This window comes from Megascapheus bottae, chromosome 26 (assembly GCF_031878675.1).
Source record: "Megascapheus bottae isolate mThoBot1 chromosome 26, mThoBot2.hap1, whole genome shotgun sequence".
NCBI classification, from domain to species: domain Eukaryota; kingdom Metazoa; phylum Chordata; class Mammalia; order Rodentia; family Geomyidae; genus Megascapheus; species Megascapheus bottae.
In genome coordinates, this window is record NC_143534.1 from 3431722 (window position 1) to 3455430 (window position 23709).

The window sequence follows — 23709 nt, forward strand, 5'->3', positions numbered from 1 at the left end:
CTACCATACCAGCTTCTTCCACTGAGGTAGACGAAGTCTTGGGGACTTTTCTGACCCAGGCTGTCCTGAAACCACCATATTCCTAGTCTTATATACCTCATACAGGTAGGACAGCAGAAGCATGGCACCACACCCAGCTATTAGCTGAGAAGGAGTATCCCAAATTTCTCTGCAGGTGCTTGCATCCAACCTAATTCTCAGCCTTCCAGGTATGAACCACCAGTACCTGGATCCAGCAGGTCTTTTACTTTGATTGGGGGGGGGGGGTAGTGTAACCCTCCAGTTTCTTAGCTTGAAAACACACACACACACACACACACACACACACACACACACACACACACACACACGTCAGGGGAAAAGTGTATCACTCTAGGGACAGGGTCTATTTTATTTTTGCTTCTCAGTGTGTGCATTCTAATTCAGTGCTTCTGTTTTCAGTACTGTCTGGTCTTCTCAAACCAAGAACCTTGGTTGTTTTAATTCCCCTAGACCAGCCACAGGCGGGAAGACTGTGTATGCTGCAGGCAGGCCTTCGTGTTAGGGAAGAGGTGACCCCTGCGTTGCTAGGGGAAGTTGCTTCTTTCATGTCCAGGCGGGAGATACACAAGATCTCCTGCAGCACCTTCATCTCTGGGTTTTCTGCACATTGCTTCTAATTTCTTTATTTCACCTATTACACACGCCTGCCGTGTTGGCTCCCGTTCTCACAGTCTGTGAGCTTAGACTTTACACAGAGATTTCTTAGTGCAGTTGGGAAGAAGTAAGAGATAAATTCATGATTTCAAGCTGTGACGTTGCCTGATCTTTTGTTTTTCCCCCTACGTTCAGCTTTGTTTCCATCTTGGTCTGTGCAAACATGCCTTCTGGAGTTGCTTTCACCTTAACCTCTGGAACCCACACTGTACGGAGAGTTGTAGGCTACGTTTAGATTGTTTGGAGGCCTTCCATGGCTGATCTCAGAAAGACAATTCTGCATGCTGCATGTCGCCATGACAAATACTTGCTTTTATAGGTCAAGATGCAGAGCTTGCAACAAGTTTTTTAATGAAATGACTAAAATTAGACGAAATGGCCTAACAGACGGCCAGCAATACGACCCTTCTCAAAATAAAACAGCAGGGTGCATATGTCTCTCATCCATTTCCGTTAGACCCTGCTCCAAGTGGGGTTTGGCTAACCCTGTGCTCTAACAGGACAAGACGCGCAGTTGATGCCACAGGTCTTCATCTGAATTCAGGCTGTCGCCAGGAGACTTGGGTCTGGAGGGCTCCCCAGCCTAAGGGAAGCAGGCAAACACTGCCCTGGATCGCATGCCTAGGACAACACAAACCTGCACAACCAGCACAGCACAAACTCATCGTGTGGAATTCACCGCTGTGGATCTTAGGTTCCACGTGGACTGCGATCTGTTCTCAGGAGATCTGCAGTCAGATCAAGAGCCATGTCCCATTAACTGATGACAGTATTTTCTCTCATCTAGCTTTCTAACACTGGAGACTCAGCTACATCCTTACTACAGAGACAGAGCGTTTAAGATCCAACGAAAGTTAATGTGTGCCTTGCTCTGCCCAGGGCCAGTACAGCCCCTGGCCCACAAACGGACTCTGGAAATACTTTGGAAACAATGAGTGATTTTTCTGAGGATCTTACAGGGGCTGGGACAACCTCAATTTAAATAACAACGACGTCAGTTGGTGAGGTTCTTATTTAGCCCTGGAATGGGAACAGAAAGAGCTGAGCCTCCAGTGCTTAGCCCGCCGCCCCCACCTGACCCTTCTGAGCTTCTGCATGGCCGACAAGCAAATGCACCATGATCGGAAGCCTTGGATGGCCTGTGCCTTTCCCTCCACAGGGTTTAGCCTAGGCTCCTGCCCACAGTCACGAGCTCCTCACAGCCCAGCCTGCTCCTCTCCACGCCCGTTCCTGTCCTCTCCACCACAGGCCAGGCAGGACTCTGGTGACTTCACTTCTCCTTACCATGCTGATGGCAGAAGATAGCTGCCTGCCCCTCTGTTAGAGCAGATGTCCCCTCCAGCTTCAGCCACCTGCCTTTCTAACCATGTCTTCTAAGGTCAGTGGACACCATCACAAGTCCGGAGATTTGGCCCTGCCCCACCACTGCTCTCATTTCTTATCTACCAAATGTGAAAACTTCTTTAAGACCAAAGCAGAGGAGCCCTTTACACTGGAACTTCCACCAATTATTTCTAGCATATAATTAAAAAGGATTCCCCAAAAATCCCTACCGTACTTCCGACACGTAAACAATCCATCCATTTCATGTTAGTAAACAAATACATTCCAGCATTTCACCAATGCTACATTACAACACACACCAGACAGCACAACAGACTTCAAGTTAGCTGTAGGAATAAGACACATAGGGGCCACCCAGCCATTCACTCTAACAGAATGCATGACAGGTCAGGTGAAGACCTAGCAGTTCACACAGAAAATCTGGATCCTAAGAGAAATGCATTGAAAAAAATCTTGGTTTTCAACTGTACTTGGTGGGGAAGGCAATTCTGAACTTAGCATCTTAAGGTGGCAAGCACTCTACCACTTGAGCCATTATTGCAGTAGTTTATTTTTTCAGAGAAGGCATTGTACTTTTGCCCAGGGCCCCCTCTCCGATCATGGTCTTCTTACTGTCAACTCCCACACAGCATGGGTTGCAGCCAGATCTGAACCAATTTTTAAAAAGAACTCATGAGAGGTATGGGGAGGACTGAGGAGGAGAGGCCTCAGTGCTATGCCACTAATCGTGTCACTTAGGTGAGTCAGCTGGCCTCTGAGCCACAGATTCATTGGTGCAGAACAAGGTCATCAGCTAGGTGAGTGACAGCCAGTTCCCTGAGTGTGCACTAGAATTCGCTCCTGCTGGCTTCTCCCTGGCCCCGAGGGTGAGCTGCCACCAGGCCACAGGGCCACAGGACCACAGAGCCCCGGAGTACCCTCAGGACCTACAGAAAGCTACCGCAGGCTGGCATGTACTGCAGAACTTGCCTGGTATTCTTTGTGATGTTCCTGGGGATTTTCCATAGCTCAAGACTATTTAAAAAAAAAAAGTTTCTGAATAGAGTCCTATTCTCTTCCAGCACCTAATTATACCCTGTGGTTTACACAGCAGCCTTTATTTCCACAATGAGTTCAATTTTGACTTTGCCAGGGAGTAAATAGTGCTTGTATGTACAGATAAGAAACATATGACACTTGTTTTGCATCGACTCCGATGAGACGCTCACAAAACACAAGCCTGCAATTCCCTCCCAGCTCTGCAGATTTCATTGTTACATCACCAGCATTCCCTCTCGGTTTTCTTTCTTTCTTTTTGATACAAACACGGGTGTCTGCTGTTAAAACGCTCAACAGCATCTTCTCTACAATAAGTCCTAATCGGATTAGGAACCCACAAACTGAAGATGTAGATCCAGAATCTGTGATCATTTGACATTTACATCTAAGTCTACTAGCTGAGCGTTGGCTTATTCGTGGCTATCATAGCAAGGTTTGAGGCAGGTGAGGTAGTGCATGCCTGTAGCCCCAGCCCTCAAGAGACAGGTGAGAGGACAACCTTCCTTTCAGGTGGACATATCCAACTCAATTCCAACCACACAAACACGGCGTGACCATGAACTTAGCTGTGTTCTCGCAAATCAACCATGCGGGGGAAGAAGATGTCTAGTGTCTAGAACAGTCAGGACCAGCGCAGTACACACAGCCGGGAAGAACACAGCAGTCTTACCTGGTGCACAGCCAGGTGCCTCTGTGGCCAGAGGTTCACAGCCTCTCACCATTCACACTGAAGGAACTCATGCCATGTCACTGACCGGCAAAAACTAACCTCACACTCATTCTCGCCTCCTCTTACACTCAACTTTGCCATTTTGCTCCTCCTCCTAAGATGTAAAGTTGCATCCCAGCCTCCTGTACCATGGGGACAGGGCACAGCATGCCTCCTTAGCTGAGGAGACTGGCCTGGCACATGCCTATGTGTCTCTCAGGCCGGGCTAGGCATGCATGCCAGCTGATGTGGCTTCCATGTGGAAGCCTGGAGCAGAATGAAAACTGTGGTGCGGTGTGCCCCCGCCATGGGAGGCCAGCGACGTGAGCGGGAAGCATCAGAGCAGAGCCACAACGGACTCACACCAGCGTGTCAGCCGGCGCTACAGTCTATGCAGAACAAGTGGCGCACAGCTCAGGGTCAAGTCCTCCCCTAACACAGTTTTCATTTTGCATCTGCCCCAAACACAGCATTCACCAGTGCTGACCTCTGACAAGCCTAGGCAACTTTCTTCTCAGGATGTGGAAGGGAAACCTGCATCTGGTTTCAGGTAATGCTGCCTCCACACTGGCTATGTGAAGTGACCAGAATGAGCTGCTCCAGCTATCAGAATCCACATATTCACTGCCTACAGCTCAGGTATAGCACAAAACACAATACACAAACAAAATTCAACTCATTGGAACTAGTTGAATGTGCTAAGGTCCCAAATCATGTTATTCTTTGACACTTCCCTCACTGACAAGCACTCCTATGGTACCGGCTGCCATGCGGAGTTTATCCAGATTAGAATACAGAAAGGCCCTCGCAGTAAGACACACCTGCAGCAGATGCAAGGCAGCTATGAATCTGAGCACTGAGCACTGAACCAGTTCTCCCACTGTCTGGGTGCAAGGAAACACTGAGCATGCTCACTGCAGCATGCCTGATGGGGCTCAGTGGTTCAGGGACAGGAGGGAGAAGCCAACTGCCGCCTCCCCAATCTGCCTCCCCATACCACTCGCCAATGACGTAACCAGCTGCACTCAGGGTGGGCACAGCTTGCTGTGCACAGAGGACAAGGGGACTTCAGGCATTCTATTGCTCTTGCTGGGGGGAAGATTTCCACCTACAACCACAGGAAGTGGTGCAGAGGCGGGACGTCTAAAGACTAGCAGACTAAGGCTGTGCTAACTGCAGGAACCAGAAAAGAAATTCTGAAGAAGTGGCATTTGAACTGAGTGCTGAGCCAAACCTGGCATGGACAAAAGGCTCGGCATGCAGATTCCTAAGGTAAGGAAGAGCAGAGACACCGGGGGAGCTGAGGACAGCCAGCAGGGTGGCGGGGGGCGGGGGGACAGCAGACAGGACTGCATCCCCCCGCACTGAGCATGGGCCATCTATGGCCCCCAGTAGGAGCAAATACAAATTTATATACTCTGCTGAGCCACAGACGCTGTGTCCAGACACAGGGAGGAAGGAAGACAGACAGGCTCACATGAGATAAATGCATCCAACCTCTGTCATAGTGACTCCTTGGTCCTTGAAGAAATGAACATGAATCTGCCTGGCTGGAGCAAAAGCAGGCTGAGTGTAGAGTATCAGTTCTGAGCTGAGAAGCACTCCCTGGCCAGACATGCATAAGTGACACCTAGCCAATATCCACACGACAGCAGGACTATATTTGGGCAAGGCAAGTCTTACTATTCATAGTAACACTGAAATTTCGCTCCTTCCCATCAGCATGTTGCGTGTTCTAAAAGGAGACGAGATACACATGCCAAGAGTAGTATCCCAACATCCCCAAAGAGCGCTAGGGAGGGGATTCTACTTTCTGTTTTTACAGGTTTCATCGGGTGTGGAGATTTTAATGAAAAATTCTGTTGAAAGAGGCACTACGCTGCCTAAAGGACTACACAGGACAAATGCCATGTAATTTCCTCAAGTGCTTTCTCTTAGAAAATAACGTTCACCCTAATCTGACTCCCCTTTCATTAATTCTCCTCTGGAATGTGCTGGGCACTGAACACGCACTCAACAAAGACAACCTGCCTTCCCAGCATGCCCTTTACCACGGTTCTCCAAAAGCAGTGTCGGAGCAGTATCAGAACCAGAGGCCACATGGTGCCACAGCATTCCCCGGGGAATGAGTCCATTCCCAACGTGGGGGCTAATCATTCTAATTTCATCTCAACTTCAGGCCAACTTTAGTCACGTGTCTTAAGCAACATCTTACAGATATTTCTAGAATACTTTTTGGAGAAATTGCAGCATTTTCTTTGGCTCCTCTCTATAATCTCATCTACTCAGGCGATGAAGAGCAAGGTGTGAGGCCAGCCTAAGTGAAAAGTGAGTAAAACCCAATGTCAACAACAAAGCTGGGCATGGTAGCTGGGCAATCTCAGCTATGCCAAGAGAGCACAGGTTGGAAGTCTGAGGCTTTCCCTGGGCAAACATGAAATGCTTTCTGAAGAAAAACCTAAAACCAAAAGGTCTGGAGACGTGGTTCAAGTGACTGCCTAGCAAGCAAGCGCAAGGCTGAAAGCTCAACTCACAGTACAGAAAACAAAATAAAAACAGAAGATGGTCCAAACATAATCTCCTTATAGGACACTGAACAGTACACTACTTTTTTAATGTGTCTTTCATACCGATCCTAGAATTGCTCCCCAGATAGAAACAGTCAAGAAAGAATCCAGTGTAGGAACATCTGTTCTATCCATTCCTTCCCACAGAGAGAAGTGCTAGACGGTTACTGGTTATCTATCTGCCCAACAACAGCTTCCGAGCCGTGAGTGAGAAACACTGTGACAGTGGCTGCAAGCAGCTCACCCGTCCTCAGTGACAGGCTGGCCTGTGGCCTAGGGCAGCAAAACCTCACTCCTGAGGAAGTTCTACTTTTACCTATTTCAACCCGAAACTCTAAGATAAACAGACTTCCCAGGTATCACCAGACTCTGTCACAGATTCATCAGTCCTCTAGCCTTCCGTCACAATGCTGTGATCACTGTCAGAATGGCAACCGGGAGGATAAGTATCAGACAGCTGAGATTCCAGGGCGAGAGAACCCTCGGTGACCACTTTGTAAGACCGAGATTCAGCTCCCAACCCCTCCGGCTCTCCATCCTTCCTGTCTCCTTTACCTAACCAAACCGACAGCCTTATGCATGCAGAAAGCCATACCCCCAATCTTACTATTCACCCTGATTTTAAGACAGTGCATTTGATTTGAGAACCCTGTACATGAAATCCCCCAAACCCAACCTACAAATGCTGATTTCGTGACTCTGTCTAAGGGTGCTTTGAAGTCCCCGTCCCCTTCATGGCCTTCTGCCTTGCAATGCTCCACAGGAAGTAACTCTGTCTTTCAGGGGGATTCCCCGCACCCCAAGAATATGCCTCATGGTCAACTGGTTTCCTGTTTCCAGTTCAAAGGCTTCTAATCTTGCTTTGTGGTGACAGGCATTCCCTGAGCGTCTCCCTCTAATCACACCTTTTTCAGCAGGTCTCTGAGACTGAACCACGTTTGGCCTAGGTTCCTGGTTATAAGACAAGTAGCAGGGCAGCCGTTTTAAGAAGGATTTCATGAGGCGTCACATGTCCTTCTTTGCTCAAATGTCTCAGGTCCTGCGACTGAGAACAAGGCTGAGGACACAAAACACTGGCACTGCAAGGGCTCGGGCTCTGGGTGACACTCCTGACCCCGCTAGCTCTGCATAAGGAGCATGACAGGAGGCCCCACGAGCCTGGCCCTGGCTGGGCCTGGACGACGCCCAGCCCTTGGCAATGTGGCTCTCTAGGCCACATCGAGCCTTTGGTGATGGACTTGCTGGGGTCTCTGGATCATGCCCTGCTCTGGTGATGGACGCTGGCCGGGGTCTGGGCCACACAGCTCACCGAAACGAAAGTAAAACAGAGGCCGGTTCCCCGCGGCGCTGGCTGCCCGCTCCCGCTCCCGGGCCGCGGCGTCTCGGATGTCGCACACCCCGATGTGAGCAGGACGGAAGGGTCTCCTCGATGCCACTTCACTGTGCTGCAGTCTACACCGAACCACGGCAGCTCCATTCGCTGCTGTAACAAGTTGAAAAAAAACTAATTAATTCAGACTTTAGTTTTTTTTAAAGTTGTTACAGCACTGAGCAGAGCTGCCGACCCCACGCAGAACAGCACACCGAGCGCCGAGGGACCGCCGGAGAGACCGCCGGGCACGGACGCCCCAGCCCCCGGCCAGCCCAGCTCAGTCCTGGCCCGGTGGTGGCTCCAGCACCGTCCTGCTGGACGGAGGAACTGCTTCTGTTTCACTTTTGTTTGGTAAAGCAGAAAAAGAAAAGCCAAAGGACAGTGGCGTCGAGGCCCCCGGTCAACCCCGGGCTCAAAGTCAGTGGAGTGGCCCTGCAGACAGCAAGGGTTCTACTGCAAGACCAGAGTCCGGTGGGGGAAGGCAAGGAGGAGCCAACACAGATGGACCCTCGCCCTAAGCCTTCCATCCAGGGCTAGCCAGCCCTCTGCCGCTCTCCTCCACTGACACTATTTTCCTTCCTCTCACACACACCAGCCGACCAAGGAAATGCAGCCCTTGGCTAAGAAGGCCACAGACACGGGCCACTTCACATCAACCGCCTTAAAATCCCAAGAGAAGAGGAGCACGCACACACAATCCAAGCTCCCGATCAAAACCACGAGCACGGCAGAAACTCCACAGGCACAGTCACGCTCCTCCAGGTCAACCGAGGTGTCAGGGGACAAGACACTGCCACTTCAGCCCAGGACCCCCTCCTGCTCCCTGCCATGGACAGAGCCTGGGTCCAGTGCTCTGGATATTTGGAGACCATCTGGGCCTCATCAATGATTAGTACTGGGCACCTCCAAACACAACCAACGCCCACATTTTCATAATCCCGCATGACACCCCCAAAACCCTTTTCTAAATCATAATCCACCACGGTAATTCATGAATCCAAAGATCACACTTAAATCACAAATATGCACATTTTACCCATAGAGGATTTTAAAGTACTCACTTATAGCTATTAAATTTATTAAGCATGTTGATAGGAAAACTGCATGGGCCTTCTGGGCTTACAAAACAGATGTATCATTGCACAAAGGAATCAGACACATTTGAGCGTGCTGGTCAAATATGCGATCTTCATGCAGATTCAGGACTCGCTTCTGTCACACACACACACACACACACACACACTACAGTTAGCTTACGCGACTCATCCATGTGTACGTACTTGGAGGTTGGGGAAGGTAGGCTCCAATTAACTTTGACCTCTTCTTTTCATATCCCTTTTGTGTGATGTCACCTGCAAGAAAAGGGGGGAAAAAAGCCTTCAGAATGGTCTCAACAGATCAAGTTCATCATTTAACGGAAACAGCTACAAAACTATGTTTTCTCTGCTTTATATACGTAGCAGACTGAAAAAGAAAAGAACACATGTGATTCACCTTGACATCCTCCCCCACTCTTCAACATTTTCAATAACACAGTCGCAACGCGCTTGCTACGTAAAGCGTATTTTTCTCAATAGATGCAGGGCCCTGGCCCCTTCTGGCTCTCTTTTCAGCTCAAAGGTCCAGGATGAGATTTGTGCAATCTCATTCACGTCTGCCGGCGCAGAAAGCTTCCAGACCTGGTGGGTTCTCATTAACTCAACTGACAAAGGCTGGTGCAACAGTCTGGGCTGGGAGAGCTAGCAATGCCATCGCTGATTGTCCTCTCCTTCTATTAATGAGATTTTTCCCCTCCTAATCAAGCATGTCAGTCACAAGGACTTTTTAACTACAGAATATTTTTTTTTGAAAACCAAGTCACTAAGACCAAAGGAAATATCAGCTAAAACAAGGCAAAAGAAGAACCGCCCTCCCCAATTCAATATATAAGGATAGTACTTATCACTAAGACTTCAAATGTGAAAGCCAAAGAGTCACGTGGCAGGGGTGTGAGGGGGTCTCAAGACTATGTTTACATCTTCCCTAAAGGTTAAGCCACTATCACGGTTATGTGACAAAAAAAAAAAACAAAAAACCTAGTCATCATTAACAATGCAACAGCCTTTTCTAATGCTAAGTTCTAAAGTGCCAAGAATACTGATTTCTGCCTTTGAATTCTTTTGGAATCTGTTAATATTTTTTTTCCTAACATTTTGGCCAAACCAGCTATCATTCTTCAAAGAATTTTTTTTAAATCAAGTTTCAGTAAAGCAGTGCACCACAATTATTAGGCACAAGTTGGTAAATGTGCCTTTCCTGCACACGGCGTGGTCACGATGGCCAGAGTCCTCCACGAGGGTTGGCTCGCTGTGCCATCTGCCTAATGAAATGCAGGACCCGAGTCTGAGTGTGAAGCCATAAAGCCATAGGAAATTGTGGGACATGCATCGCCTTCTCAGTTATTAAGCCTGTCTTCAGTTAAATACGTATTATATAGCCACTGTGAAAGAAAGGATTTGTACAATAATTAGGTAAATATTAAGCCAGCGTGGCTTAATATATCCTATCTCACCACAGTGGTGAACTTTACGATTGTAGCCATTAGCTGTTCCTAGATCATTTCTGACACTCAATCACTTCTGGAAATGTCTTGGGAAACTTTATTCTAGAACGAATTCGTCCAAATCACTACCCCCACCATCACCATCCCCTCCATATGTGTGCCACATGCTGTGGAATAGCGTTATAATTCATGAGGAACATAAAGGAATAAACTATTCTCAAGGATGGCTGTGAAGTTGTTTCCACACTTTACCCTCTTGACTGCTTTCTGTAAAGGACTGAACCTGCAACACAACAGAATGAAACAAACATGTAGCTTTGAAGAAAGGTGAGAAAGTATTATCTGCATGAGGAATGAAATCCCAAGGCCTAGAAGATCCACAAAGCCTCTGCTGAAGGTCCAGGCTCATCAATGACAGGAGATGTGTCAAGGAGCAGGCAGCCCTGATCCTGTCTGCTTTACGTCACCACGCTTGAGAGGGAATGAGGGACAACTGGGACAAATTTTGACTGGCCTAATCTCCTGTCTCCTGCTTACAGGATAAGCAGCTCTTCTTTCCCTTAGAAGGCAAAACAGAAATGTGCCCTCCCTGCAAGTGGCACACACACACACACGCACATGCACGCACATGCACACACGCACGCACGCACGCACGCAGAGGCCCTACACAAGCAACTGATTGCTTGCCTTTGGCTGGCCTGGTGGGCTTTCTCTGTAACAGAGCCAGTGAAGTAGCCTTTCCCATGACAACTACATTCTGTTTCCTGCTGAACACTTGAAAAATGAAACCTACAGCCTGCTTGGGTGTGAAAGAAACACCCTGAGGCAGAGGAAGGACAGGACAAGCAGCTGAAAAGGGTACCTGGGCAGGGCGACAATAGACAAAGGTAATAGCGCAGCCTCAGAGCTGCCTTGGCACTGCGAACTGCTCGGTGGCTTTCCAGCTCCTGGCCCTGGCTGCTCTGCACACACCATGGCCTGGTTATTGCCTTCACAATTCCCAAAACAAGTGCTGGTCTTTATAAATCCTACCTGCATTCCACATTTCCATCTACATCCAACTTAACTAAATGTTCGCTAATTTCTCCCCTGAGCATTTACACAGGAGGAGCAACTTTCCCTGATTTTCACAGCAGCCCCACTTCAAAGTACATGAACTTGGCCTTACTGGGAAAGCAAAGCTAGAAGTGGCAATGCATACATTCCTCTTAGACACTCCTCCCGCTGCCCGGAACTCCTTCTCAAAGGAGAGATGTGAATGTCACCTGATAGGCTGTCTCCCAGCCCCCTCAAGACTCAGACATGAACCCCAAGACATAAAAGGACAATGTAAAATTCTGAATCAGGGATTTTATCTGGTTGGATTACTAAACTGCACCTACTATGTAGTCTCCAGACAGGACTCTGAGTGAGACTCCGTCCTTTCAGAACCCAGCAGCGGTGACCTGGGACAGGACAGAATGCCTTCCCCAGGCCACACATGTTACCCACATCAGAGCCAACACATGTTGCTCGGTGATGCAGCCAAGTGCATTCGGGGGCCCTGACGTATCAGGGCTCAAAATAACTTGACTACGTTTTAAACCCAGGACTACTTTAGGATCTGGTGGACTTTCACAAGAATAAAGATATAGGTAAATAGCATATAGACACTGCTTGCACAATAGATACATGACAACATGATAGCTAAAAAAGAGAATGTGCACAACAAGCGATTGACAGATGACAGAGGTAGCAGGAAAAGACAGGAAAGATGAGTAGATTGATGACCTTGACAGAAGCCAGCTCCTTCCCAGACACCTCCCTCTGGTTTCTGACCACGGTCACTGCCTTGGTATCACTATGGAAACGCACAGCACTCTGCAAGCACGTGGGTTTCTCTCCATTTTACATCAGTGAGGGCCAAAAGACCAAGTGGCTGCTCTCTTTCTCTCCACCTCATAGAGGATCTGCATTACATGCCAAGTGTTTAAGGTAAAACCATATAAGCTAAAGGCACAGAGGCACAAAAGAGAGGAAGTAGATCTCTATGTCACATTTCTAAGCAAGTCTTTTTGTTTTCCTGCGCAAAGCATACTCCATGGTTTAGTGCAGATTTTGTAGTATTCCTCTTACGTAGGAGCTAAATAAGGAAATGCCATCAAAGACACTCTAAAGTCAATTCCAATTAATGCAGACCTCTCAGATGCTGAAGAATTTTGTTAGTTGTAAATGTGTATCTAAAGAATTTTTCTTCTTCAGAAGTAACTGATAATGTCAAAAGATCTGAACCACAGAATCACTTTAGTGATAAGTTCCATAGAAAATTCCAAATAACACATTTTCTATGCCTTCAGTACTCAAGATACTCATTTATTTAACTCCCTTTTCACTTTAAGTATAAGAAAACTATGACCGAGAAGTAAATATAGAAATGGAAACCACAGTGAGAAGAAAATAAGTTTGATCTTTTGAAACACTTTCATAAAAAATGCTACTTATTATTCTCAGTATAGTTTCATAGTACTTAAAATTCCAGCAGTAGAAATTAAAATTGTCATATCTTGTTACAAAGAAGAGAGATTTATGAACAAGCCATAAATTTTAAGAGAAAAATGCAAGGAAAGCAGAATTGTCAGTATACGTTTGGATAATACTCAGACAGAAGATCTAATTTTTCTTTCCTCTTTCAAGTTATATTTTGAACTCTGTGTAATATATTACAGCTTAGCATTTCAGGGCAAAGTCAGAGTCACAAAAGTGAAGTAAAAGTTGGCCCAACACATATAAATGTTAAGAAGACCAAAAAGGACACTTTAACTTCAGTTTGTCCATCCCGCATCCAGGCTGGGCATACAAGCATGCCAGCACTCAAGGTAGCAAACTTGGATACAACTGGAATTTTTGCAGAGCCAACCAGCTTTTGTCGCCTGGCTTCAGGCATGGAATCCTGGGGAGTTCTATAGGGTGAAATGGGGATACAGCAGATTACTTCCTGGGGTGAGTTCTGAGTAAACACACCAGCCCCAATGGGATTGTTTCCATTCTTGGTGTCAGGAGTTTCTTTTATTAGTGAATGCTAGAATGAATACATTATATACCAAAGCCATCATCTCCATGTTTGGAATTTTATGGCTGTGTGAAGCCTTCCTAAGGATGCTGTCTGAAACCAACAGCCTCGATAGCTTAGAGGCACGCTTGAAGGTACACGTGGGGAGGCTGGTGTTTTAGCTCACGGTAAGCTTCTCTACGGTAGTGTCCGATGGTGGCTTCTGCATGTATCATTCATTCACCTGCTTTTGGCAGCAGAAGGAGGCAGAGGTCGGCCTCTTCTCACTCCGTGCAACCTGAACGCACTGAACTAAACAGGCTAGCTCTTAAACTAATGCCTCCTTTTTCTCATGGATGAAACAGAGGTAATAACATCAATCTACCTTCTACAAAAGTGGAAAAGATCATTTCTTAAGATTTATATATCCCTCCTTTTAATCAAAAAGAAAAAAATAAAAGCCCCGCTCTGTAAGAAGACAGATCATGAGAGAAACTCACAGATGGTAAAGAAAGCAGCTTCCATTTTTTTCAGGATGCAGATACTCAATTTTGTGGATCTCAAGTCTCACACAAAAGTTGATTTTACTGTAAACCGTGCTTACATTATCGGTGGGGACAGGTTGAGGAAAAACTGTCTTCCATTATTTAACTAGACATTCAGAAACTGGCCTGGAAAACCCCAGCTCTTCCTGGACACTGGGTCCTCCAAACTGTACAAACCTCTATAAACTCTTCTTTCCCTCCCTAACACTCTCCCATGCACACAGAAACACAGACTATTTATTGTTCTTTGGACAGGAAAGGGAACAAAGCAAAAGAAAGAAAGAAAGAAAGAAAGAAAGAAAGAAAGAAAGAAAGAAAGAAAAAGAAAGAAAGAAAGAAAGAAAGAAAGAAAGAAAAAAGAAAGAAAGGAAGGAAGGAAGGAAGGAAAGAAAGAAAGAAAGAAAGGAAGAAAGGAAGAAAACTGGTATTGGAATCAAGGACCTCACTGGACATTTCTCAAATAAATGTCATTTAAGTTTTAAAGACTCCAAGATCATTGTCACCCTCATTCTACAATTAAGGTTATAACAGTGACAGCAAATCTAAGACACCCGAAGGACCCAGATTAGAGGCCATACTTTCGTCACTCAGAGCTTCCTGATGTGGGGAGATTTGGGGGGGTCAAGTGCTAAAGGAAAAGAACAGAATTGCATGCCACAGCTGGGCCCTGGTGGCTCACATTCATTCCTGGTTACAAGAGGCTGAGCTCTGAAGGTGGAGGTTCAAAGTGAGCCCCCGGCTGGAAAGTTCGTAAGACTCTTCTCTCCAATTCAGACCCACAAAAGGCCAGCCGTAGCTCGGCGGCTCATGACATCCACATCACGTGTGGCATTTCCTGGTCCAGTCCTCTGGACGGTCTCTCAGGTGCCAGGGGGATGAGCACAGAACTGCGTGCTGACAAGAGTCCACTTCCGGAACAGAACAGCATGTTTTGGAAAACAGGATCCAGCCATCATTCATTCCACTTAGGTTTCCTGTCCAGAGTACAACAAAGCAAGAGAGTACACACGCTTGAGCTGAAGCCCCACCACCTGCAAATACAAACCACTGCAAACCCGTCCCGATGTCCTGTGGAATGAAGGCCATTCAGAAGAAAGAGAAGATCTGTACTTCCACATACCCGGTAAGGCACCTCAGACACAGCAACGCCCCGTTTCAGGCACAAGTACCTGGAGGTCTGGAGAGGGAGCAGGAGGGAACTGAGCTGACCATCAGGACTGTGCCTGTGGGACTTCCTCCTTCACATCAGTACCTCAAGGCCCACGAGCAGCTGAAACGCCCCGAAAACTCTGGCCCAGCTATGAGTAATGGGATCCAATTTTCTTTTCCCACAGTATTTGTGTTGTGTGTCAATCTGCCACTAAATGATTTAGTACATCTTCCTCTTTTTAAAAGAAAGCAATACACGGGCTGAATAACAAAAAGCGACAGCTAACCTGGTTCTTTTCAAATCCATACCCAAATTGGGAAAACTCGAATTACTAAAATATCACACCCTGTACCTGCATCTTGCATCACATGGCAACTCAGCATAGTTCTGAATAGTACCTGCCCCAAAGAGGACTAAGGAAGAGAACAGGGGAGCTCTTTAAATGACCATTTCTTAAGATTCTAAGATGCTTCTATACATTGCTGAATGTTCAGATGCATCCAACCATCCAGTAGATGCATAGTGAGCTTGACCAGGGCCATAGCTTCCCCCCTTTAGGGGACATAAGCACTGTGTAGTGAGCCTAACTTGTGACTCCCAGAGGATGTGGAAGGAAGAAAGAGCGCTGAGAAATCCAGCAATGTGTAGCAGCCCGTGTGACAGTACAGCACCAGTGCCTGAGTTAGTGAAGAAGGTGAGGACACCTAAGCAAGGTTGTATGTGATGGGTGGCGTGGGATTCTCCTTCACAGAACTGCTGCGCATTAAACGGGGCTCCAGCATCTCAGCACCTCTCCCACCCACACCTCTGGAAGACGACACACTCAAATACACTCCTCACCCTGGGGGCCACAGCAGGAGAGAGGACCGACTAAGACAAAGCCACCTAGGATCCTGGGACAGAAAAAAGGACGCGAGGAAAAACTAACTCACAGTCCAAGAAAATAAATACCAAGGAGTTGGTACTTGACAGGTGGGCGGGATAGAGAAATGAAGAGAGGACCAGAGGAGCATGCAGTCATGATATACAATACGTATCCTATGAACCTAAGGAAACTGAGGGCCAGGGTGACAGCAATCAAAATACATTGTTCTGGGAGAAAAGCATGGGAAGGGGTAACGATGTTCACCAAGTCAAGTACCCACTACCGGGGAATGAAACTGTAACCCCTCTGTACATCACAACTACAACAACAAAAGACACATTGTACTCACATACTAATTGTTGAATGGTAACTCCTTTGTACAACTAGAATCAACTGTAATCAAAAGTAATAACAAGCATCCAACACATCAACTACAGGGCACAATTTGTGAGCTCACAGCCCTTCTCACTTCCATCTGCCAAATGAGAGGTACAGCCTTGAGAGGGACCACTCAGTGAGCCACGGGGGCACAGGGTCAGGGGTGCTGGGGCTTGGTCTGCAGAGGTCCTCAAAGCATTGCTTCTTTGATGGGGGAAAAAAAGCCCATATATATACATGAATTTGTATGTGCACATGCACTATAATACAAACATTCAATGAGCAGAAAACAGAGAGCTCTGATCCAGCCTCCATAACCTGCTCTGTCCTGGAAAAGCTGAGTGAATGTGTCCCCGACTCGACAGCCCCTGGAAGCCCCCAGATACCTGAGCCAGAGACCTACACTCAACTTTTGTTCATTACACTGAACAAAACTTAAATAAAACGCTAACCAAGTGTCCTATATTTATAACACCTATAAATCTTCCTTCCCAAAAAACTATAATCTATTACACATTTTATAGTCCATATTTTAAGAAAGAAGTCAGAGACTGGCTGGTCTTGACCTAAATCAAAGCAGACATTGCAGACTTGAGTCTGAGCCCAGCTTTTTGCAAAGCACTGGAAAGAATCCGCAGGAGAAGGGCTGGCACCATTACCACCAGCTCACAGGGCCCTGCTCTACGGTTAATAACCGGTGACAACCATATCTACATTAGTTGCTTATTAAAACATCACAACCTTTTATGCCACTGCTCCTCCAGGACGAGCATTTATTTATTTCTGTCATTATTTTCTTTAAATCATTACACAAAGGAGCCTCAACTCAACATGTCTGTACCAAGCAACTTGATGCATGCCCCCCCAACCCTCTCATCATTCCAGGATGAGCATTTTGAAGTTAGAACGAGCAGGCCTGTCATTCTTGAAAGAGGAAGGAGAACAGGCTGCCCTTCTGTCTGTGTGCCTCACACAAATGACACTTGGCCTGGCAAATGGCTAAGGTCTGTCTACATGACAGACTCGAGTGGGTCCCGGTTTCTTTATCAGAAAATGCTTCCTGGTGACTAACCTGGAGTCAGGAGTGTCAACCACTAGCCCACATATGTAGAGACAGACAGAAAGAGAACTGTTCTCGAAACCCTTTCCTAAAGGTGGATGTCATCTGCTCCACACCTTTACCCCCCGCCCCCCATCCCCACTACCACCTGTCCCCCTTAGCAGAGCTGGGATGAGGCAGCACCCGGCCCCTCTCACCGCTGCTTTCCATGGCCTGAGACAGCTCCAGGCACCCCAGACCCGCTGCACCTCTCCTGAACAGGAACTTGTCCTTCACCTCACCCCCACCCACAGTCAGCCACTCTGTGCCTTTCCTGTATACAATGAAAACTCTGTAGAAATCGTCCAATCTCCGTGTTAGGCTCTACCTGCTGGCAGCAGCCTCCAGTCCACCAGAACTCCTCCACACCACTCAAAAACTTCGCTGCCTCTGCAGCCCTGCCCCGCTCTAGCCTCTTCACTCAATGACACACTGTGGCTCAAGGGCTAGAAGCTGGGCCCTAGGTCAAAGCTCTGGGCCCCTCAGCTACCTGCTGTATGCGTGTCCTGCTGCTTCCTGCTTTTGTGCCTTTCTTTTTCTCTGCCAGAGTTAATGCCCCTAAGCCTCAATTTCCTAATAAATAAAAGGAGGATAATCCTTGCCGCACTTACCTAACAAGGAACTATTTAGCACAGCATCTGGCACAGAATAGGCACTCAATAAATGAGAGCTATTATTGCGCTGTTACTGTTAGGGTGCTCAATTGAATTTCCTGTGAGCCTTTAAGCTCCTCACAGAAGAGCCCACTCACGGGACCAGTGGAAGGCTAGGTGCACAGGCTCATCTTTTATCTCCCCAGTGGACAGATGATGGATGAATGCTGACAGTGACGCGTAGTGTATAATGAGATTATGCTTAAGGTTAATTCCATTTGTTTTAGCCAATGGTCAGAAGGAATGTCTCAGTTACTCACTCTACTGTGGCCCTGATTTCAACATGTCAAGAGCCACAGCCATATCCATATGCCTTATGTTCTTTCACAAGCTCTTCCATTTAACCAGGGCCAAGATATGCAAAAGACAAATGTCTGGCTTTTTCTCCTTCATGGTACTGTTTGGACATATACATTGTCCTGCACAAGGACCTTCTTAGGAAGAGAAAAGCCATGAGGAATTTAGCTGAAGCAGGAAATCGAAGGCCACTGGTCAAGACTGATGTTTCTGTACTCAGGGTCAATACCTGTTACGTGGACCCTTGTCGGGGCACACAAGAAACTGTGCCCCCCCCCAAATATCTTATTCTGTGCTGACCTGGGCACTCTTCGATGGAATAGCTAAAACCTGAGTAGCCAGAAATCTCAACATCCAGCCTTCTGTGCCCTGACCTTGCTCATTCAGGGTACTGTGAACATGCAAGTTTGACCACAAGCAGAGGACAACTCCTGGTGCCTGACCATAAAATTGGGAATAAACTTGTGTCTCCTGACTCAGTACATTTACCAATGGCACCATAGATCCAGACCAAATAAGGATGAATTGAAGGACAACTTGCAGTTAACTGAACACTCCCACAAGCCGGGTGCTTTTGTACATATTAACACAGCCAGCCTTTCACGGGGTGTTTCTTTTTGCAGGTGGGGAATCTCATGTTTAGAGACTGTCCGAGATGACAAGCACCCAGGGTGCAAACACGTCCTTCCCCACCAGAGCTCTTCCCACGCTGCTCAGTTCCGGATACACAGCAGCAGGCTAAGTATCACTCCCCCTCCCACACTAATTATGGACAAAAGCCGGGCCCTCGCGGTGCAAGACAAACACAGCCCGCTCCTCTTTTGCTGAATGACTCACTGACCCCATACATTAAACTGTGTACATGTCACCTCCCCTGGCACTCATTCAGCTGGGTAGAGGCGTCTCTTGACAGGCACATTCACGTGGAAGATTCGGGCCTGCCCATCTCTTGGCCTCTCTGCATGGAGCCTGCTGTGAACACATCCACAGTAGCTGTCCAGATCTCTTGCTGAGTGGCAGGCGGTGGACTGGCCACTCACGCTACCCATGCCAACAGACCCCAGATCACATTCTTGGGGAAAATGCTCAGCTGGGACGCAACCCACACAATGTAGACTTCTGGTCAACCAAATCTGAATGCCATTTACCGCATACCAGCCATATGTAATCACCATGGTATGCACTGGGGGGGAGGCTTGCACTCGTGGCTGGCCACCTCTACCCAGTTCTCCTCCTGTGAGCAGGTACTATGCACAGAGGACTTAAACCAGGCAGTCCACTGCTGAGAGCTAGATTGGCCTCGTAGGGCTGGAAGCTCTCCTCACAGTTCTTCAGGTTAATCCGCACAGGGCTTGTATTATCTGAGCCAATTTCCCCGAGGAATGACGGGCAGACTCTAGAGAACAGAGAAAACTGGGAGACAGCACAGAGGTCTGCTGGGTGCTGATAGGACTTGTGAACAGAAGCCTAAAGAGTGATAAGTGGGATTGAGGCTGGACACCTGTAAAAGCATCTTGCAAACTTTACAGTGTCACTCTGGGCTTGGAGAACAGCTCTAAGACTACACAGAGCTGAGGCATGCCCTTCCATGGATCTCCCTGGGTCCCAGGAGCCACTGATACCCAGCTATTTTGTGTCTTAAAAGCACTAATTATTCTTAAATGTTTTCCTTCCTAAATGTCTTAATTAAACTGAACACACACATACCTAACTATAGGTATACTGCCACAGGGAGAAAAATAATGCCATTTCCTCTTTCAGCTTCTTCTCAATCATTCGTAGACCTTTCTATTCTGTTTTACAATTGTGCCATACAGGCTGGGTGCTGGTGGATCACGCCTGTAATCTTAACTACTCAAGAGGCTGATATCTGAGGATCACAGTTCAAAGCCAGGCTGGGCAAGAAAGGTGTGAGTATTTTATCTCCTCCAATTAACCACCAGAAAACCAGAAGTGGCACTGTGGCCCAAAGTGGTACAGCATTAGCCTTGAGCAAAAGAGTTCAAGCCCCATAGCTGACCTCCACCAAAAAAGTTAAAAAGTGCCAGACAACATGGTAAAACCACTGAAGCATCCAAGTTAAGTGATGTCTGGTATCTTGAACACTAGGGCTGGATGAGCAATAAAGATAAATTGAACAAAAATGCTTGTATTATAATGCAAAAGAATGTCGGCAGGGGTGGGGGGGGAGGAAGGAAAGACCCATGAGCAAGTAACACATGCTTCCCTGTGGAAATGTCTTTATATTCATCATGATTGTTTTTCTACTCTACAGCTGCCTAATCAAAGCTTTGTCAAGATCAATAGTATCAAAATTAGTCCAATGTCCAATGTCGGTAATTCTGAGACAGTGCACCCATCAGCAGGGCAAAATTTTGTCATGCAGATAGACAGAACTCACTACTCTTCCATTCCTGTTTTCTTTACATCTATGTCATTAACACTGTGTGCTCTTCTGGATGTGAACTGTTAGCCTAAAGAAATCCATTAACAGTCTGGACACATTTTTCAAAGTCAACATGCTCCACCTGAGTTGTTTAGGCTGCTCAATTTATTTATTTGTTTATTTTTACTCTCTCAACAGCCTTGGCGACACTGACACACATAGAGGAGACAGAGGCACACATACGTTTGGGGGCAAAAGCTTCTGCAAGCCTAGACATTCGTGAGAGGTCAGTGCGCAGTCAGCCACTAGGGGGGAGTAGAGAGCAATAGGCGCCTGGGCTTTATCAATCACACAATGATGGGTGTTTTTGTAAGTGGCTGTAATCCCAGCCTTACACACTCACACTGGTGCTTTCCTGCTGGTGCGGAGGGCTGTGGTTCCGTTTGCCCACACAGTGGCTACAAACCTCTTCAGCTACCAGGGAACTGACTTTATAGATAATAGAGCCAATGGTGGCTGGCATGAGACAAGCTGCCTGGGAGAGAAATACACGCTACATTTTTCTAACAGGAAAAATCCTGCAACAACACATCTTTAATATCACAGTCACCATAAAGAAATGCAGGGAAGGAAAAAAGGGAAGAAAGCATGACCGTTACTTAAAAACAACCACCCTTACGAACCCATAATTTCCCTATTTCGTTAGGTCTTAGAACTACGGGTTCTTTAGAGAAATCGGATAGAGTGCGAAGCTGGTGTTTTGAGCTTTCTGGTATGCCTACCCAGGGCAAACTGACTGCTACCAAACCTGTTAGCCCGGTGCACACGTTTTCAGCAGCTGCAGGGCACTCAGGAGCAGTGGGCCTACATGAAGATGATACTCTTAGTCATTGTTTGAGGTCCAGACGTTGATTAGTTTTAGGTGAAAGAAAAATGAACACATTGGAAAACAATGATGGACAGGCGAACAGTTACCAAATTAATGACACACAAGAAAAAAATGAAATTGATGGGCTACATGTCACAAGGGGCTAGGTGCCTGCAGGTTTTAGGCTCATGCCTGTAATCCTAGATATGAAGGAGACTGAGGATCACAGTTCACAGCCACCCCAGCAGGTAGCCCAAGAGTCTTTTAACTCGGACTAACTACCAGAAAGCACCAGCCTTGGAGCAAAAATTCAGAGACAGTGCCTAGGCCGTGGGTTCAAGCCCCATTACCGGCATAAAAGAAATAAAATAAAATGCTACAAAGGATGCTGGGACTGAACTTAGAATCTCATTTAAAAAAAAACAAAAAAAAAAAACAAAAAAACAATGTAGGTGTCCGGGAGTTTGGCCTAGTGGTAAAAGTGCTTGCCTAGCATGCACGAAGACCCAGGTTCGATTCCTTGGTACCACATAGATAGAAAAAAGCCGGAAGTGGTACTGAGGCTCAAGTGGTAGAGCTCTAGCCTTGAGAAAGTCCAAGGACAGGGCTCAGGCCCTGAGCTCAAGCCCAGGACTGGCCAAAAAAAAAAAAAAAAACAATGTAGGACTAAAATATTCATTTTTAAAGACTGTTCTGGTTTTCTGTTCATGTATGTTTGCCTCAAGAATTCAGGAGAAACAACAGATCCCAGCACAAAGGGAGGGTTAAACTTTGTCTTAAAGCTAAGACAAAGACAATGTCATCTTGGCTGTAGCCTGGTGATACAGCAGGTCACATCAATGTCTTTCACACCTTGACAGAAAGTGAAAGTTGCTGAGGAAAAACGGATAAAGGCTCACCGCCTTCAAGGGTCACCACTCGTGCCAATATTTACAATAGTCATCACAGAAAAATGAACGCATGAAAAGGAAAAAAATAAAACCTGTGATGCCAGACCCTGGTGTCCTACACCTGTAATCCTAGCTAGTTGAGAGGTTGAGATCAGGACTGCAGCTGGAAGCCTGCTGAGCCAAGACTTCATGACAATCACAAGATAGAGGGGAAGCTAGGAGCGGTGGCTCACGCCTTAATCCTAGCTACTCAGGAGGCTGAGTTCTGAGAATTGCAGTTCAAAGCCAACCTAGGCAGGAAAGTCCATGAGCCTCTTATCTCCAATTAACCACTAGAAAACTAGAAGTGGCACTGTGGCTTAAAGTAGCAGAATACTAGCCTCGAGCTGAAGAGCTTAGGGACAGTGCCCAGGCCCCGAGATCAAAGCCCAGTATAAACAATAGTAACAAGAATTATAATTTTACATGAATATTTTTATTGTAATTAATAAAAGGGTTACGTTATATTCGCCAGATAGAAGGTGCATTACTTCACATACATTGATACCCTTTCTCATGTCTTGGTCCCCATTTCCCTCCCCCCCACCCCCGCCCCTCATTTGTTTTCCCCCTTCCCTATCCAATTTCAAATAACCAAATAAGCATATATCCAATATATCAGATAACAAGGTAAAATACTGTAACAATATGAGATAACCAAGGGACAGCAAAAGAGATGAGAGATAACAAAGTACATTAAGGACAACAATCACTCATTATATGGCTTTTGTTTCCTTATCCTGTCATATTATATGTCCTTATGTATCAAGGTTTTGCTCTATTGCAAATCTCTGCTAGTAGAGCCCAAGGTTTCTACTGATTATGACGAATGAGGGAAACCATTGAGCCTAAGTTCCTTTGAGTCTGGCTTACTTCACTTAATATGATCTTTTCTAAGTCTTTCCATTTCCTTACAAATGGGGCGATGTCATTCTTTCTGACAGCAGCATAGAATTCCATGGTGTATAAATACCACATCTTGTTGATCCACACATCAACTGAGGGGCATCTGGGTTGGTTCCATATCTTTGCTATGGTAAATAGTGCTGCAATGAACATCATTGTGCTAGTGGATTTAGTATGTCCTTATTTCTGGACGGTTGGGTAAAAGCCAAGTAGTGGAATTGCTGGGTCATAGGGGAGTTCTATGTTTAGTCTTTTGAGGAACTGCCACACTGCTTTCCATAGTGGTTGAAGGAGTTTGCACTCCCACCAACAGTGTAGTAGTGATCCCTCCTGGCCA

The 23709-nt window shown here is 46.6% G+C and overlaps 1 protein-coding gene across 2 annotated transcripts in view; it reads right to left on the reverse strand.

Annotated features, from left to right (window-relative positions):
* Positions 1 to 23709, reverse strand: part of Dip2c (DIP2 acetate--CoA ligase C (putative)) — a 228832-nt gene that overhangs the window by 84043 nt on the left and 121080 nt on the right. Inside the window, exons 2-3 of one of the 2 annotated variants that reach the window (XM_090318794.1) lie at positions 9007 to 9078; positions 7664 to 7837 (exon numbers count right to left, since the gene is read on the reverse strand). In XM_090318794.1, coding sequence (XP_090174920.1) covers positions 7664 to 7837; positions 9007 to 9078 — 246 coding nt within the window. The remainder of the gene's footprint in view (positions 1 to 7663; positions 7838 to 9006; positions 9079 to 23709) is intronic. The other variant, XM_090318795.1, reaches the window with a different exon arrangement.